The sequence below is a fragment of the Barbatula barbatula genome (assembly GCF_947034865.1).
Source record: "Barbatula barbatula genome assembly, chromosome: 17".
NCBI lineage: Eukaryota > Metazoa > Chordata > Actinopteri > Cypriniformes > Nemacheilidae > Barbatula > Barbatula barbatula.
The window spans coordinates 6,982,700-6,999,266 of record NC_136780.1 but is presented as its reverse complement, the minus strand read 5'-3'; the positions used below and the strand labels follow the sequence as shown (position 1 = coordinate 6,999,266).

At 37.0% G+C, this 16,567-nt stretch overlaps 1 protein-coding gene across 8 annotated transcripts in view; it reads right to left on the bottom strand.

Annotated features, from left to right (window-relative positions):
• The window catches only part of scn8aa (sodium channel, voltage gated, type VIII, alpha subunit a), a gene marked incomplete at its 5' end in the record, with an annotated part of 40,116 nt that overhangs the window by 17,102 nt on the left and 6,447 nt on the right, over positions 1-16,567 (bottom strand). For 2 of the 8 annotated variants that reach the window (XM_079478843.1, XM_079478838.1), the window contains 13 exons: positions 24-197; positions 2,158-2,396; positions 2,494-2,629; positions 4,003-4,275; positions 4,727-5,014; positions 5,096-5,302; positions 6,813-6,954; positions 7,148-7,211; positions 7,540-7,761; positions 10,955-11,046; positions 14,201-14,329; positions 14,453-14,540; positions 15,522-15,642. In XM_079478843.1, the coding sequence (XP_079334969.1) occupies positions 24-197; positions 2,158-2,396; positions 2,494-2,629; positions 4,003-4,275; positions 4,727-5,014; positions 5,096-5,302; positions 6,813-6,954; positions 7,148-7,211; positions 7,540-7,761; positions 10,955-11,046; positions 14,201-14,329; positions 14,453-14,540; positions 15,522-15,642 (2,175 nt within the window). Of the gene's footprint in view, positions 1-23; positions 198-2,157; positions 2,397-2,493; positions 2,630-3,969; positions 4,276-4,726; positions 5,015-5,095; positions 5,303-6,812; positions 6,955-7,147; positions 7,256-7,499; positions 7,762-10,954; positions 11,047-14,200; positions 14,330-14,452; positions 14,541-15,521; positions 15,643-16,567 lie in introns of all 8 variants that reach the window. The other 6 variants (XM_079478839.1, XM_079478840.1, XM_079478841.1 and 3 more) reach the window with 6 other exon arrangements.

Genomic DNA, 16,567 nt, shown 5'->3' with positions numbered 1-16,567 from the left:
GCATCTCAAACAGAAATGCTTACCAATCTGAATGATCTCAACACAGAAAGACCTTCCACGTTGGCCAAGCCCAACTCCATCAAGCTCAAGCTCACAATGAAGCCATCGAAGATGTTCCATCCTTCCTGGAAGTAGTAGTAAGGGTCCATTGCAACCAGTTTGGCAAACATTTCGGCAGTGAAGATACCAGTAAACACCTGGCAAAGAGATTTAAAAGTTAGGCAAATTTCAGACCATTTCAAACTCTCAAAATCCCAACAGTTGTTTGGTTTTGTTGGATGAGTTTGTGCCTTTTTTGGAGCGGTTCTTTCCTTAAAGGTATAGTTCACCCAAAAAAAAGAAAATTCTGTCATCATTTACTCACTTTCTTGTCATTTCAAACCACTTTCAGTTGTCTGCAGAACACATAAGATATTTTTAAGAATGTTGGTAACCGAACATTGGCGGCACCCATTCACTTTCATTGGTTTTGTGTCTATACAATACAAGTAAATGGGTACCGCCATTGTTCAGTTACCAACATTCTTCAAAATATCTCATGCAGGTTTGAAAAGACATTTGACATTTTTGGCTAAACTATCCCTTTAACATTGTACAGACATTACAACATATCTGCACACAATCCTGGTTTACAGGTATTCGCGATAACTGACAAATCACCAGTCCTAGATGACAAAATGTCAAACAGATCATTTCGCTCTGTCACAGCTGAGGGATGTTTTAAATCACGCTGCAGGTGGAGGAACGCTCAAGGTGGCCTTGACTTCAGCAACACGTCTGTACAGCCAGAGAATATGAGTCATGTTACCGCCTGCACAGCCACGGCCTGGCTCCATCCCATTACACAGTACCTCCCTGCTACCATGACAACTGAGCTTTAACAGGTGTCGTTAAGCCATTTAAATACATAATAATAAACAACTTATTATTACACCACCACATCAGCAGAACTCAACTTTCATTCAGAGAGGTCACTGACGTGCCACGCATGATTCACTCTAGGATTCATGTGACTTGGAAAAACATGATTTACGGCTTGTGTACAGCACCACACTGACAGCATGTATTTATGACTGAAATGATCAAAAGCCCACATGATTAAATAGTGGCATTTGATCATTTCAGTTAATTAGAGTATAATGTAGTATGTTATAGTAATTACTACAGTTTATTTATATATATTCCAATCTAAACAGTATTAGCAATAAGGAACTAGCTGAACATTTAAAGGGTTAAAAAGATAATCCACTCTTAAATAAAAAAAACATGTTAAAGTGTGGGTGGCATGCAGGGCTGGGCAATATAGCATATTCGAAATCCTATTTTCTTGATATTTGTGTATTTGTTCTTTTTTCCAGAGAAAGCATAATTTTGATTAGCTATAGTTGCCAAATAGACTTAAATGTATGTAAGTAAAATAATGTAAACAGTTGACGAAAAAAAATACGGGATGGTTTCCACAGTTTCTTTCTAAATGAGCACAAATAATTATCTTCAATCATTGTAATATACAGTATATTCACTAATATAACAACTAGTGTTTTTTCATTTTTTTATTTAACAGAAACCACCTTTCAACATTTTCAGTTTCTCTGAATCTACCGTTTATTAGTCTCACGGAACTAAGGCCCACCCAAGAGGCCATATGGATGACAGGTAAAGAAACCAATAACGTTTCGTTTTGTGCCGCGTCATGTTAAGAGGCCTGGAAATGTCTCAGCAGTAACAGACCGGTGTACATTGACGAACGTATCAGACACTGGACTGGAATGGCCACAATACATCTAGAAATGCGAAAATACGTATGGTCTTGATGTATTTATTTCCATGGCTATATATAATGAATATTCACTGAATCATCTAGCCCTAGTGGCACGCAGATCAGAGCAGCATGAATTACACAGACGCAGGAAGAAAATAAACAAGTTTCCGCCACCATTTTGGAGGCTCCTCGTCGATTAGGCTACATGAAACATTTATGCTGGCTGTGTACTGCCACACTCAAACTGTCTCAGCTTTGCATTGTCTCTACAAAAATGGATTTTGAATTGTTCCAGCAACATGAATGTTCCCTAAGGAACCCACAAAAAAGTCAGGCGAGAGAAAAATGATTCATATGTTAATTAACAGATTCACTCATCCAGAGAAAATGCTCACCAGGTTTCCAACAGACAGCACATGTTCAAATTGTCCTGTCATGGGGTAATGCTCCATGGCCATGAAGAGAGTATTAAGCACGATACAAATGGTGATAGCCAAGTCCACAAAGGGATCAAACACAATCAGGTTCACGGTCTCCTTAATCTTCCCCCAAATTGGGCCGCACTCCCAGATAAGGAAGATGTTGGCAAACTTGTACCAGCACGGAGGACATTTCCTCTGAGACTCTTCAAGTTCTACAAGAAACATAGTCGAGAATTAAATGATGGTTACCATGGAAACTGATTTCCTTTTTTTAATTCAAAAGAACCTTTAGGTTAGATGTGAACGTACCCTCAACCAGTGTGTTGGTTAAAGCGCTCATAACGCTGTTGGCTCGCTCTTTGCGGCCGAACGATGTGTTGAGCTGCTCCACGGAAACCATTAGAGACCCCGAAAGCTTCTTCTTGATTTCAACATCAGTGGTCGGCTGTCAGGAGGAAAATAATGAGGTTAAACAAACATATTGTGATGTTTCTCTGTGCATCACAATATGTTTGCCACTGGTGGCTGGAAGAAAAGCTGCAGCGTTGGGATAGATAGAGGAAGGATAGGCAGGATAGGAACAGTTTTATTTTGAATGCATAAAGGCAGAAACATGCTGGCCTCTCACAGGAGAGAGGCAGGGCAGAGATGGATTGGTTTTTACTATGACATAAATAACATTTGTTAGAAAAGAAAGACCAGTTTGCACTGAAAATGTGCATCTAGCATTGTAAAAAAACTTTTTACGTGCAGTTATGTTTTTTTTAATATCTGAATGCTGAAACCCAAGAAGAGTTTGACTATGAGTTCTGGTTATACTTTTTTCATACTGTAAATCAACAATTGTCCTCTGTTTCCCTCCTCCTCTCATATGAAGCCCCTGCATCTCCAAACATTTAGGAGATCCAGTAAGCATGCATCAGCATGCATTCAGTCAAGAGAGAAAAATCATAAATACCATAATCCATTAACCTCATGCTAAAGATAAGCTATGCCAGACCTCTACATGATTCATAAAGCTGACAGACTACCATGCTATCTATGCTCTGTATACTGTGGTAGGCTTTATGAGACCAGTTTTTTTATTGCACTTATGCTTTTTTGTTGTCCTTATGTTGTTCTAATTGCCCCCCATCTGTAAATCGCTTTGGATAAAAGCTTCTGTTGAATGACTAAATGTAAATGTGACTACTGGCCATTTCATATAAAAAACTATAATTATTACTAAATATGAAAAACAACATAAATGAAAGACGCAAAAATAGACAGAGAAATATAGATTCTGAAGGGTGGGTGTGAATACAAAACTGAAATACAAAGCAATATGACATGTATCGAAAACACACATAAACGCATGTATTCAATAAACAAAACTAAATGTAAATTAGAATCAAACGAAGACAGGGAGAATTTAGTAGATGGTGTAACAAAAAGACAACCATAAAAAAACTGTTTCGACGTTTTCTAATAAAGAGAGGAAAGCTATGTAACATGCTAAGTAACTACCAAGATATATTAATACAGCTTGTATTAGTGAAGTCTTAGTAGTTCAAACAGCTAACAAAGTCAGTTCTATCTATAATGAATTACATGTTCTCTATATTCAAATTGAATAGAAGGGCAGCATATTGCAGGCTTTAACAGCAGTCCTCCAAATCGAAAGCGTGAATTTTAGAGCGAAGTCAAATGAACCATCGCACCAATGCAAAGAGCCAAACAGAGAGAACGAGACCAGGAGACGAAAAATGCCCATGCCTAGACTGATCTACGCTTAGACTTCCTTACACTGTCGTCAGTAGCTGCCTTATCTATTATCACCTCAGGCAGTAGGCGTCCGCCGGGCATCGGGCCGATGAGAGACACCACTCCGTTGCAATCCACGGTGCTGTTACGCTTGCCGTAGTAACCGGTGTAGCTGCTGCGCCGCTGGGGGCTTAGGAAGGAATCGCGCCGACCATCATACTCCTCTACTGTGCTGTGCTCATCGTCAGCAAACTCGTTTTCTGAGCCTCCGTCCTTACATCGGCTGAAGATGCTGCTCTTGCTGTTACGCCTCGAAGGGAACGGAGAGCCTGGGATGCTAAGCAGAGACTGGAGGAATGAGAGAGACAGAGAGAAGGTGGAGAAAATTTTGGGTTGAACCCTCTTATATTGTATATCGCATAGACAGCATAGACTCGTATAGACTTTCCATAAATATAGTACAAACCGATGTCCAATTTTTATATAAAAGCATCAGAGGCATAAATTCAGGTTTTTTTCTGAGATCTATTAGATATGTCAAATATTTTTCTCAATGTTTTAACATTTATCCATTAAGTTCGACCACTTGAACCACAGATAAAAAAAGATTCCCAACAAAAACTACATTTGGCAAGTTTTGGACATTTATTTTTGATGTTCATTTAATGTTTTTTGCCAGAAAATAAACCCACATGAATGAGAAAAACAGGTTAATGACTAGTGAAAAGACTGATGCATACATACTGTATATAGAAAAATGACAGATTTAAGCTTTAGATGTCATTCATTCTTTCTTTACCTGGTTCATTATAGAGCCCTTGCGCCCTAAACGGTTGTCCGGGAAACGGAATCTGCTCCGTCTGCTCCCGTCATCAGAATCAGATTTGACAAACTTCTCACAATCTCCTTTCTCCTTGTCCTGCTCTTTTTGCCGCCACTTCTTCTTGCGGTTACGCCGTTCTTTGGCACTCTTGGAGCTGAGTTTTGACATCTCTGATGAGCTGCAAGACAAGTTCCCGCCTTCATCGCCATCATCCTCCACAACGTCCTCAGACACCGTACCCGCCGACGTCGCCATGGCGTGAGCCTACCATCAAATATACAACTAAAATCAGATTTATGAAAATAATGAAAAATCTGGATTATCAGTAATAAACTGCCGCCTGACCTGTACGTCCTCCTGGTGTTTCCTCAGCTGTTCAAGCATGGCTTTAAACTCCGACTCTTTTCGCTCAGCCTCTTCCATAGTGGCCTGGTTCTGCTCCTCATATGCCATGGCTACCACAGCCAAGATCAGATTAACAAGGTAGAACGAACCGACAAAGATCACCAGCACAAAGAAAATCATGTAGGTCTTCCCCGCGGCTCTCAGGGTCTGTGGATATTACAGAGCATATAACAGAGCATTGAGAACAAGGGTTGTTTTCACACACGCAGTGCATTCAAGTCAAATATTTTTAGGTGTCTTAGGTATACAAACTAATGCCCTTAGCTTTGCTACCATCATGCTCCACAATTTCAAACTACATGTATAAAGGAACAATCATTTTATCCTATAATGCGCAAACAGACGGGACAAAATTACAGCTTTTCTTGTGCTGGAAAAATGCAAATGTCAGGATATAAAGTCTCAGTTGCTTGTATTTGACCTACTTATGCCTAGAATCCACACATATACAGTAAATGCAAACATGTGCGCTATTAAACAAACTGGCTGAAGGCAGTAACTGGCACCCTGATGTGCTGGTCTATAAACAAAGCGACAGATTGTTTGGAATAAGAAAATTGTAACGAAAGGAACAGAAAGGTAGCTAGTAATTTGCTAGACAAAATAATAAGAAAATACTGTGGCCTCCTTTGCTTTTAAGAATTGCAGTAACTTGTCTTCCTGGAACAAAATGTGTTTGTTAGAATACAGGGTATAGCGATGTTCATTCTATTTTCAGTTCACACAACATACGGTAAAAGATTTTTGTGTGGTTTCTAAATTAACGGTTTTTATTCCAAGTCACAAATATTCAATATTACTACTACATATTGTAAGGCTACTGTAATTCAAGTATTTTTTTAGAGTCAGCCTTATTATTTAAAATGTCAACATTCTATTGTCAATGAAGCCATTTTCTTTTCTTTATGTAATTGTCATTATTCAATGAAAATGATTTGAAATAAAAAAGTCCTAAGATAACGTGTAAATTAATACACATTTCATTCGTCATTAAAACTGATTCATTCTGTTTTGTGTGTTTTCTAAAAACGGATCGGTGATCACCAATGTGGATTTTTAGGTGCAGGTACAAGTAATGGTACAGAATGAACTAGAGCTCTGGCTATATTTAGCAGCTTAGTCTTCTAACTGTCCATCACTGCTCCTGATCCCACATTCTTCAATGTGTTTGTTCACATCCTGCAGAAGGAAGGATGTCCACACAAGCATTAACATCGGAGCTTATCCTAAACAATCCTCCACGCATTCATTCAAGATGCAGACAGTATGAAGCATACTTATCATACATTTCAGAATTAAAATCACATCTGTCACATATGCTTCCGATTTACAAAGAGCATGAAATAAATGTATGTATTTTTTATAAGTGATGGAATCCAAAAATTTCACAATGTCCACTCAAAGTAGTTTATAATGACAAAATTAGGATTTCTGACAAAAATGAGGATTGAAAGAATCAACACAAAAATGAACTGGTTAGTACTGGTGTCCTTTAAAAAAGTTTGAATAACATTTATATACTGTATAAACCAGATGTTGTGTTGCATTTTCTTTAAATGTAGTTTCTATTATTTATATAAAATTGACAAAAAGGTTAAAAAGGTTAATAACAGAATTAGGATTTCAGATTATTTAAAAAAAAAGACAACGCCCTTACCAGCTGGTACAAATTCTCCCAAAAATCCTGCGTCATGAGACGGAACAGAGCCAGGAAAGCCCAGCCAAAGCTGTCGAAGCTGGTATAGCCGTAGTTCGGATTGCGACCAGCCTTCATGCATGTGTAGCCTTCAGGACAACGACTGATATGGGGAAGAGTGCACATAAGTATTTTCCACTATTCAGAAAAACAATTCTCACTAAAAAAAATTATTTCTACTAAACCTGATTATACACAGTATAAATATCTATATGTAACGCTGAGATCAGATCCTATGTGTTGTTTTTATATTGATAAAACCATTTAATGTTACATAAAAGTAGACAGACACTTACCCCGAATCAGAACTGTTTCCACATAGGAGAGCATCCAACTGGCCATGCAGGATGTAGAAATTGGCTGGAACAAACAGAATAATGGGATGTGTTAACCAGGCTATTTCACTATAGTGTGTAGGACAATTATGTATTGGGACATTGGACCTGGATACTTATAAAACCTTTCCAGAATTATAAAAATAATATTAAAGTAAAGTTAAGGCTCTGATAATAAGTCATGAACACCCTTGGCTGGAATAAACTTGCTATGTTAATATTCTAAATATAACAAATTTATATAATAAATATAATCAATCTAACTATAACAGAGACCTTTGGATTATAATAGTTGTGAAGTACAATGGGTGACGTGGGAGTGTTTGTTTGTGTATGCACTACATGAAGCTCACTGTCATTCATGATGTACTCATCAAAGTTGAAGGCATGGGTGCCATTGGCCTGGTAGTGTTCTGTGATGTTTATGGGCCAGATGACACACTTTTGTCGCAGATTTCCCATGAACAGCTGCAGACCAATGAGGGCAAAGACGCTGAGGCAGAAGACTGTGAGGATCATCACATCTGACAGCTTCTTCACTGACTGGATCAAGGCGCCGACAATAGTCTTCAGACCTAAGAGATACCAAATATGCACAGACCATTGCATGTGTGCTCAAGTTCCAGAAGTGTGAGTTTCAAGGCATGATTTGGGAATATTAGTGAAAAAATTTGGATATTACTGTCTTTTTATTATTAACAGAGGAATTATTGAGGCATATTGGGGCATTTCATGAGTAATATATGATTTGGTTAATTATTAGGGATGCACAAGCTCACGTTCTCGTTCTTGTACTCGTAATGACACACTGATACCAAAGATCGATACCTCACGTGACATACAGAAAGCCCTATGATTTCCGCACTGCGGAAAACGTGGACGGAATCGAGGAATTCAGGCATGAAAACTGAATTAGCTCTACAACACGGATTGACACGGAATCTGGCAAATATATTATTTCCTAACAAGAAATTAGCGCTGAACAGCTAACGAAATATTCATATAATGTTTAAATATGTATTCTGCTTGTTTTGTGTGACTGAGTGGTGCGATCGCGTGTACTGAACGCATTGTGCTTGAGGAGCTTTCAGAGCCAGCGTTTCACTGCACGAGGACACGAACACACAAACAAACAACATTTGCAGCGATCCGTCAAAATAAAACTCCAGTTAACTTAAACAAACGCTCTTTGGGGCGTCCCATCAAAATAAAAGTCTGGTTGACTTGAACAAGATATAATACACTCACATTTTACACACACCACCCCCTTTAACTTTTATAAATCGACCACAGAGTATATGGTTTACTTTAGTAAACTGAAGTAAATGTGCTAGTAAAATTGTTCTCCTTATCATAAAAAATATTACTTAATTAAAAATAGTACTTCAATTTAAGTAGACCTAAAAACAAAAGAAAAAAAGAAAATTTTAAGATACTGGTTTATTAACAGGTATCGGCGAGTACCAGAAAAATGGTATCGGTACTCATACTCTGCCTTTAAATGAATGGTATCGGTGCATCCCTATTAATTATGCTCACAATTCCAATCATTTCTTGATTCATGCCTTGAATTACTGTTTTAGTTGATACTGACATGATAAAAATATAACAGTAATGATATCATGAATATGTAACAGTAAACAATCAGAACCACGGATGCTGTTTGGGAGCCATCTCTTCATTTCAAGCATCTCGTTTGATATTTGTACATACCAATTGAAAAAAATGACTATCGGAGGACATGCAAAGCTAACCCTGAAACCTTTTTGACTTCCAGTGCAAGTTTTTACAATTTTCCACAACAAAGAGAGGACTCCCTCTTACAGCGAGGACAACCTGAACATCTATTACTCTGCAGCACAACCAGAGGGCCATAACATAGGGAGTAAAAAGCAGGCAGGGACTAGGGGTGAAGATTACATGCAGATTGTTTCAGCTTGAAGGCTGAAGAGAAAAACTCCAGTGGAAAAGCACCATGTGCACTGACCCCTCCCATAAAACCAACCTCGCTCTTCATTCTATTGGAACAAATAGGATCTGCTTAACCTTCAGGACAGAAGTCCTGTAGCTCTAAACTAGCATTCTCCCAGGGTTTGCGGAGTAGGTTTGTACTTTTCCTAAGATTAACTCTACATGGCAGAAAATGTAAATTCTAAGTAACACATAATGACCGCCATAGAAAATCACATGAAAAAAGACTAAAATTAATAGTAAATACAGTATGTGAATCTTTTCTTGCCTCATGATTAGATACACCTCTTAGTCTAATTTTAATGCATTAATAATACAAACCCTTTTTAATTACCAGCTGTTTTATAAACTTGTTTTTTCAAGTTGGTGAGTAGTAATAGTGGACACAGAACACTCTTCTGTAGTGCATTGTAAACAGGTCTCTGTAAATGACTCTTATGAGGTATTTACTAACTTTGTGGGGACTTGCAGAAAGACTACAAATATTAAAGACAGACAATGTGGAAGGAATATAACACAGAAGATAAATAAATGTATGTATACATAAACATCAGGAGAACAGCTGTATATAACAAACAGAGAGACTCAAATACATACGAAACTTCATTTACTTCATTCATTTACACTCTCTCTCTCTCATCGAAAGAGAGAGAGTGAGAGACTTTAATATTTGTAGTCTTTCCGCAAGTCCCCACAAAGTTAATAAATCCCTCATAATAATCATTTACAGAGTGTTGTGTCACGTACCACTAGGGGTCTCTTTTTGGTTTTGGCTTGTGCTGTAATGTTTTTGTGAAATTTGTGGGTTTCATACAAATAAAAAGTTAAAAAAATAATTAAAAAAAGGCAGCCAGCAATTAGTAGGCTAATACTATAAAAGCAAGTGACTTCCAAAGCATCATGCAGCATAAAATAAGTCACAAACTAGGCTTGGCAGTCTTCATAAATAAGTAAGAAGTATGTTCTTTGGGATCTCGCTCAGGGACATGCAGCTTTCATCTTGGGGAAGAAAACACAGACTACTGCTGCTCTGGGGGTCAGAGGCTGGTTTATAAAAACTATACAATCTACATCTTTGTTGATTTAATCCAACACAATACCCTATTTATGGTACGGCTGTGGTTTAATCATCAAACAATGGCATTTTCATACCTTTCCACCTTGCTTGTCATGGTTACCTGCGTTTGAGTCTGACTTTGCGTGGTGAATGCAAAGTTCCACGTGTACGTTAAGCATGGCCTACACAACAGTGAATTCAACATTTAGCTTCTAAAAAGTAGTTGTTGCTTTTTATTTAAATAAAGTTTATTAAAAAGCTTTATTTTGTAGCTCCATTCTACCAAGCAAACAACAAATATAAAAAGCATCTAAATGGGCTGATTTCAGTCACATCAAAACTATTATTCAATATGACTGAACCTACTGGATTACATTTGTTTTTTTCAAAGTAATTTTTAAGCATTTGATCAGGAGGAAACTGATTGTCATTGAAGTAAAAGCTCAATTTATTCGCCTTAACATGAATATGTGACGTTTTAAATGCTCTCTGCTCTGATGTTTCTAAGGGGGAAAGCTGTTGAAACCAGATGAGTCTGGACTACAGAAATTTGTTATAGACTGCAAAGCCTATCAAAAATGTATAAATACCATTTTTGAGCATTTTGAAAATAGTAAAAAAACCTAATTCCATGGCCCTCTCCAAATTAACCTAGGCTAAAAAAATCCAACAAAAGAGATTTCAAATCGAATAATAAAAAGAGGTGATACTGAAACCTCAGTGTTTAAGCTGCATCTCACCTGGAATGACAGAGATAGTTTTCAATGCTCGGAGAACTCTGAACGTTCTCAGCGCAGATACATTCCCCAGGTCCACAAACTCTGTTACATATCTGAAATAAGGGAGGATCACACACAGACACCAGTGACAACCACAAACACGCCAAGACCACCACCACCACGCCAATGAACCACCAGGAGGTACGCCACTCACAGAACCTGTCAACTAAGGGGGGGAAGGAAGGAAAAGAAAACCAAAATACACACACACACACACACACACACGTACACACCTAACACCGACACGACCCGGCCCCGCCCGCCCGCACACACACACAAACTCTCTTACCTGGGATTACAGAAATAGTTTTCAATGCCCTCAGAACTCTGAACGTGCGCAGAGCTGAGACATTGCCTAGGTTTACAAATTCTGTTATATACCTGCAATGATCAGATCAAAGTTACATGGAGACATGATCTTAGACATGACTTAGTATTCGATAACATTCCTAGATTAAGTCTTGAGTGTGTACAGCTGTTAGGGGTGGGGAGGAATCAATACAGTGTTGTATTCTATATAGTACAGTAGTACTAAAATATGAGAACAATGATTGTGAGTTTATATTATCTTTGATATTTGTTAGAAATGACACTATTAAGAGAATTTGCACAAACAATTATATAAAATCCTCCTCATCTGCAGAAATGTATCGCAATGCATTGGATTGCATACTGGATCTATGGTATTTCCCACCCCTAAAAGTGTTTATAAAAATGGTCATATGGTCAAAAATTTATTAGATGTTTATTAATGCTCTGTTGCAAAACTTTGTTTAAGCTTAAATACTTAGTTTAAGCCAAATTCTAAACCGCAACACATGGTAAGAGATAAGAGAATTAAAACATATATATTTATTCATATGGAATGAAAAATAGTTCAGTGTGAAAAGGAATTTTAACATACTATTTTTGCTACTATGCAAAGCATTCCATACTCGTCAGGTTTTGAAACAGAGCTTATACTGCAAATAAACATCTATTACTTGTACAGTAGAAAACAGTCTGGATTTCTGGATAAACACCAGAAACAATAAAAACAGAGAAAATGAGAAATGGAGGAGAGCAAAAAGATAGCACAATGAGAGAGAGAATGAGATAAAGTTTGCTGCGTAGGCTGCTGGGGTTGGTAAATAGCTCAACACTGGTTTGTTGAAACAATAAAATATCTTATACCCCATTCACACAAAATGCTGATCCCAGAAAATTGCCAAGAAATTGCCAGAGTGCCTTCAGTGTGAATGCAAACACATCCCGGATTGATCCAAAAGGTGATTCCGGAAAGGGGACTTAGTAACATTAACGGGATCAGTCCCGGAAATTACGTTGCTTCCTTTGCCAAGTGCATTCCAAACGTCTACATAATGGGACGTAAATGCCCTGTTCACTCCAAAGTCTAAACACCAAGGGCTCTGCCCTTCGTAGGGCATAGGGATGATGACTTAATTTGGAATTTCCCCTTTGACAGCTCGTAACGGTTCGGTCCTAATACACGTACCATTACACCTCTTTCAGACACTGTTAATAGACTAATTCCAAACTTTCACCCGAAAATGTATGTGCTTATTTTTCTCAACAAAAGCATTGTAAACAATATAAACATGTTTTTATAGCATTATATGCAATATGCATTATTAACAGTTTTTTCATTCGATCTGCACAAGCTTATTCCGAAATGGTTAGAAAATCTAAATGCCAAAAACCTTTTCTCAAACTTTGTTTTAAAAAATGATGAACATATTTTTAAACTCACATTTGTGTACATCATATTACTGAAAAATTATTATACCGTGCCTTACGTATTGCAGTTAGGCTAATTTGAACTTCGCAGCATTCCATTATATGTTTTCATTAAGACTGTTTAAATTTGCACTGAACAAGCCTGAACAATTTTGCTTTTATTTGTTTTTATATTACATTTTATATGTATCTTATATTTAGCTTAATCTCGTTGGGAAATAGCCTACCTTGTGTTCTTGTGCCTTATTCCTCTTCCTTGTTCTGCACTTACCAATAAAAAATATGACTACAAATCTTTGATTCAAAATTGACGTCTTTGTCATTTGCAAAAGGTAATATATGCTACAGAATAATAACCAAAAAAGAGAGATTATTTAGGCATATTTGGCACTAAATAAAGGAAAGCAGTAATGATAACAAATTGCGCTATTTAGCCACCTTAAAACACAGCAAGGAAATATCTTTAATCCACCCTATTTTCACCACATAAAAAAATTCTAATAACATTACATTGCAGGACTTCATTACGTCACAAGTCTTTACGGGATCTTCACGGGATGTGTGTGAATGCACGCACAGATTCCAGAAAATCACTGGCTTTAAAGGGGAAGAAGAGAGGAACTTTCTGGATCAGCATGAGAACCAGGAATACTGACAGCAGCAGAGTGATGAACAGAAATGAACATCACGTAAAAGTCACATAAACACATGCAGAGTGGTGAAAAATTGACAAGAGCATCACATCCATTAAGATGCTACTGTACCTAAAAAAATATATATGGTTAGAGATCATAGATAGACACCTAATAATAGCTATAAAAAATGTGTCCCCAACATAACAAAATCAATTTACAAGAAAGTTTCAAATGAAAAAAGCACAACATGTTTAAGATGCTGAAAAGTCCTGACCTTTTACCTTTTATATATTTGCTATTAACCAAATGATACCTTACTAATCAGACATCTAAACTTCCAGAATAAGGATTCCATAACAATTGTTATTCAAAGACCCATAATTAGTTCTTAAACATTCGTTTCACAAGCTAAATTCTGTCATCATTTGTTTCAAACTCTGAATAAATGTATTTTTCTGATGAACACATAGAAACATATTTGAAAGAATGCTTGTGACCCAAAAAGTTCTTGGCCACCACTGACTACCATAGTATGAAATTATTTGTTGTTAAAGGTTCCTCAGAACTCTTTGCTTTCCTAAATTCTTCAGAATATCTTCTTTTGTGTTCAATAGAACAAAGACATTTAGAAAGGTATTTTTCCTTCTATTTGTAGTCAAGAACTGTTTGTTTACAAGCATTCTTCCCAAATATCTTTCTCTGTGTTCATCGGAACAAAGACATTTATACAGATTTGGAACAATAAACTAAATTCATTTTTGGGTGAACTATTCCTTTAACAGGGACACCAACACTTAATTGGTCTCTGATAAGTTGTAAAGGTCACAAAACTTACGCCATTGAGATGACCATGAAATCCAGCCAGTTCCATGGATCTCTTAGGAATGTGAAGTCATCTATGCAGAATCCACGGGCAATGATTTTTACAGTCGATTCAAACGTATAAATTCCAGTAAAAGTGTACCTGAAGGAAAGAGCATGAGGTGTTGAAATGAAGAAAAGACACATCGATGATGTGTGTTTTACTATTATGGTTAATATTTGGAATGGTTTATTTCAAGGCATGCAGGGTAATATAAGTACTTACTCTACTTGTTTGGACCACTCGGGAGGGTTACTAAAAGTCATGAACACACAGTTGGTCAAAATTGTACACATGATGAACATGCTGAATACTGTGGGTATCGTCAAGGAAATGTAGAGACGGATTTTGAACAAAGCTGAAAGCAGTGTTTTGCTCATTTGGCATTGTCATGAGGGCAGACATAAGGCTTATGGATGTTTGGACTATAATCAACCGTCAAAATAGTCAAGCAGTCTTCAGAGGGCAGCTAAAAGCTCTAAAGCTGACATCATTGTTGTACATCTTTGATAATTGTTGTTTTCATTCAACCAATATTACACTAACACCATCTGCATACAAATGTCTTATGAATGAACAAGATGCAAGTTAATGTGGCATCACAATCTAAACAAAACATTTATCAAATGCCACTACGTATGGCCTTATTAAACTGTGTTTTATTTAGGGCTGTGCAATTAATGGATTCATCCAATCCAGAATAAAAGTTTGTGTTTACATAATATATGTCTGTATAATGTGTAATGTGCATTTAAATGATGTATTCATAAACACATATACATGCAAATATATAAATATAGGAATTACCTAAATGTATATAATGTAATTTTATGTTTATTTATATGTATATATGATTACTATACATTTAGCCAATAATGATATAGGAGTCAACGTTGCATCACATTAAAGAAAGGTATTTATAACATAAGCATCCAATATGGAAACTGCATGGCGCTGGGCTGTAAGTCAAACAGATTGGCTCTGGGTTTCAGCTGAAAACAGACCATAGCGCTCCCCCTTCCCACCATATTTCATCTCTCTCTTTTTGGCATCTACTCTGTCAAACAAAAACTGTTGCCATGCATCTAAAATTGACTCCCACATTCACACCCTCTGATATGCTGTTACAGCCCCCACTGTAAAATAGATTGCTTAACTACAACTTGTCAGTCTGAAACCATTAGTGTTATTCCTGACCATTTTCATGCACCCCCCACCAATAAGCAGAGATATTACATACATGGCAGAGAGATAACATACTGTAAATGCATATCTTAGCAACTTGAAAAAGGATATGAATGTATCAAAATTTTAATAGCTATTCGCCTAAGAAGATTAAAAGGGCTTATTATGTACAAGGCAGGTGTGGCACTAAAGCGGAAGATTGTTTTTCCTTTATTTAGCACTATAAATGTCTGTGGAGAAAAAAGAAAGAGCCAGAATGACAGAGAGAGTAAAATAGAGAGGAGAGAGAGAGGCAAGAGACACAAAAAAGAAACATTGATTAGTTGCAGGCAGAGAGTTGAACTACACAATGTCCAAAAAGCACTCAACGTGTTACTTTATAAACAACATAATCATTAAAATCACATTCGGCAGGAAAACAAAGCCCATAAGGCTTTAGATACAATATATAGCATCATACATAGAGCAAATAGTGATGCAACACGTGTAAGAGCTTAAAAGAGGGACTCTTAAAAAAAGAGCAGAATTGATTTGTTGATCACTTGAGAATTGATCACTTTAAGTCAATCATGTTGCCAAACCTCAATGTAATGGATCAAACAAAAGAATCTGTATAAGCATTAGTGACCTGGCATGTCAATGTGTACACAATCGTCTATGGATAAAGTTGAGGATATTTTTTTAAAATGAAACCAAGGCCTCATATTGGTAATAGCAAAAATGAATAATTCTCTGGTTGAATTTGCAAAGTAAATTGCATGGGTAAATCTTCATGCTCGAGAGTCCGAGACCACGAACAAGCCAACATAAGTTCACAGTAGCGTATAACCTCATAATTGTTTAAATAAAACATTCTCGCTACCATCAAAGTTTTACAGGAGGTTCTGTGCATTTTGCAGAGATGGAATACACCCCCTGTGCACTTCCTGTTAAATTCCTGAGTTTAGCAGAAGACCAAGAAAAACCCTTAAGCACCATGGACAGCTCCTGACATACACAGCCAATACAGAACAACAGCATACATGTGGACTTCACAATCCATAATCAGAAACAAAAGATAGATAAAACATGAATATATACAATAACAGATCAAAAACTGAGGATAACACAGGGTTTAAATACAGATGGCAAACAAAGGGAACCAATAGAACACAG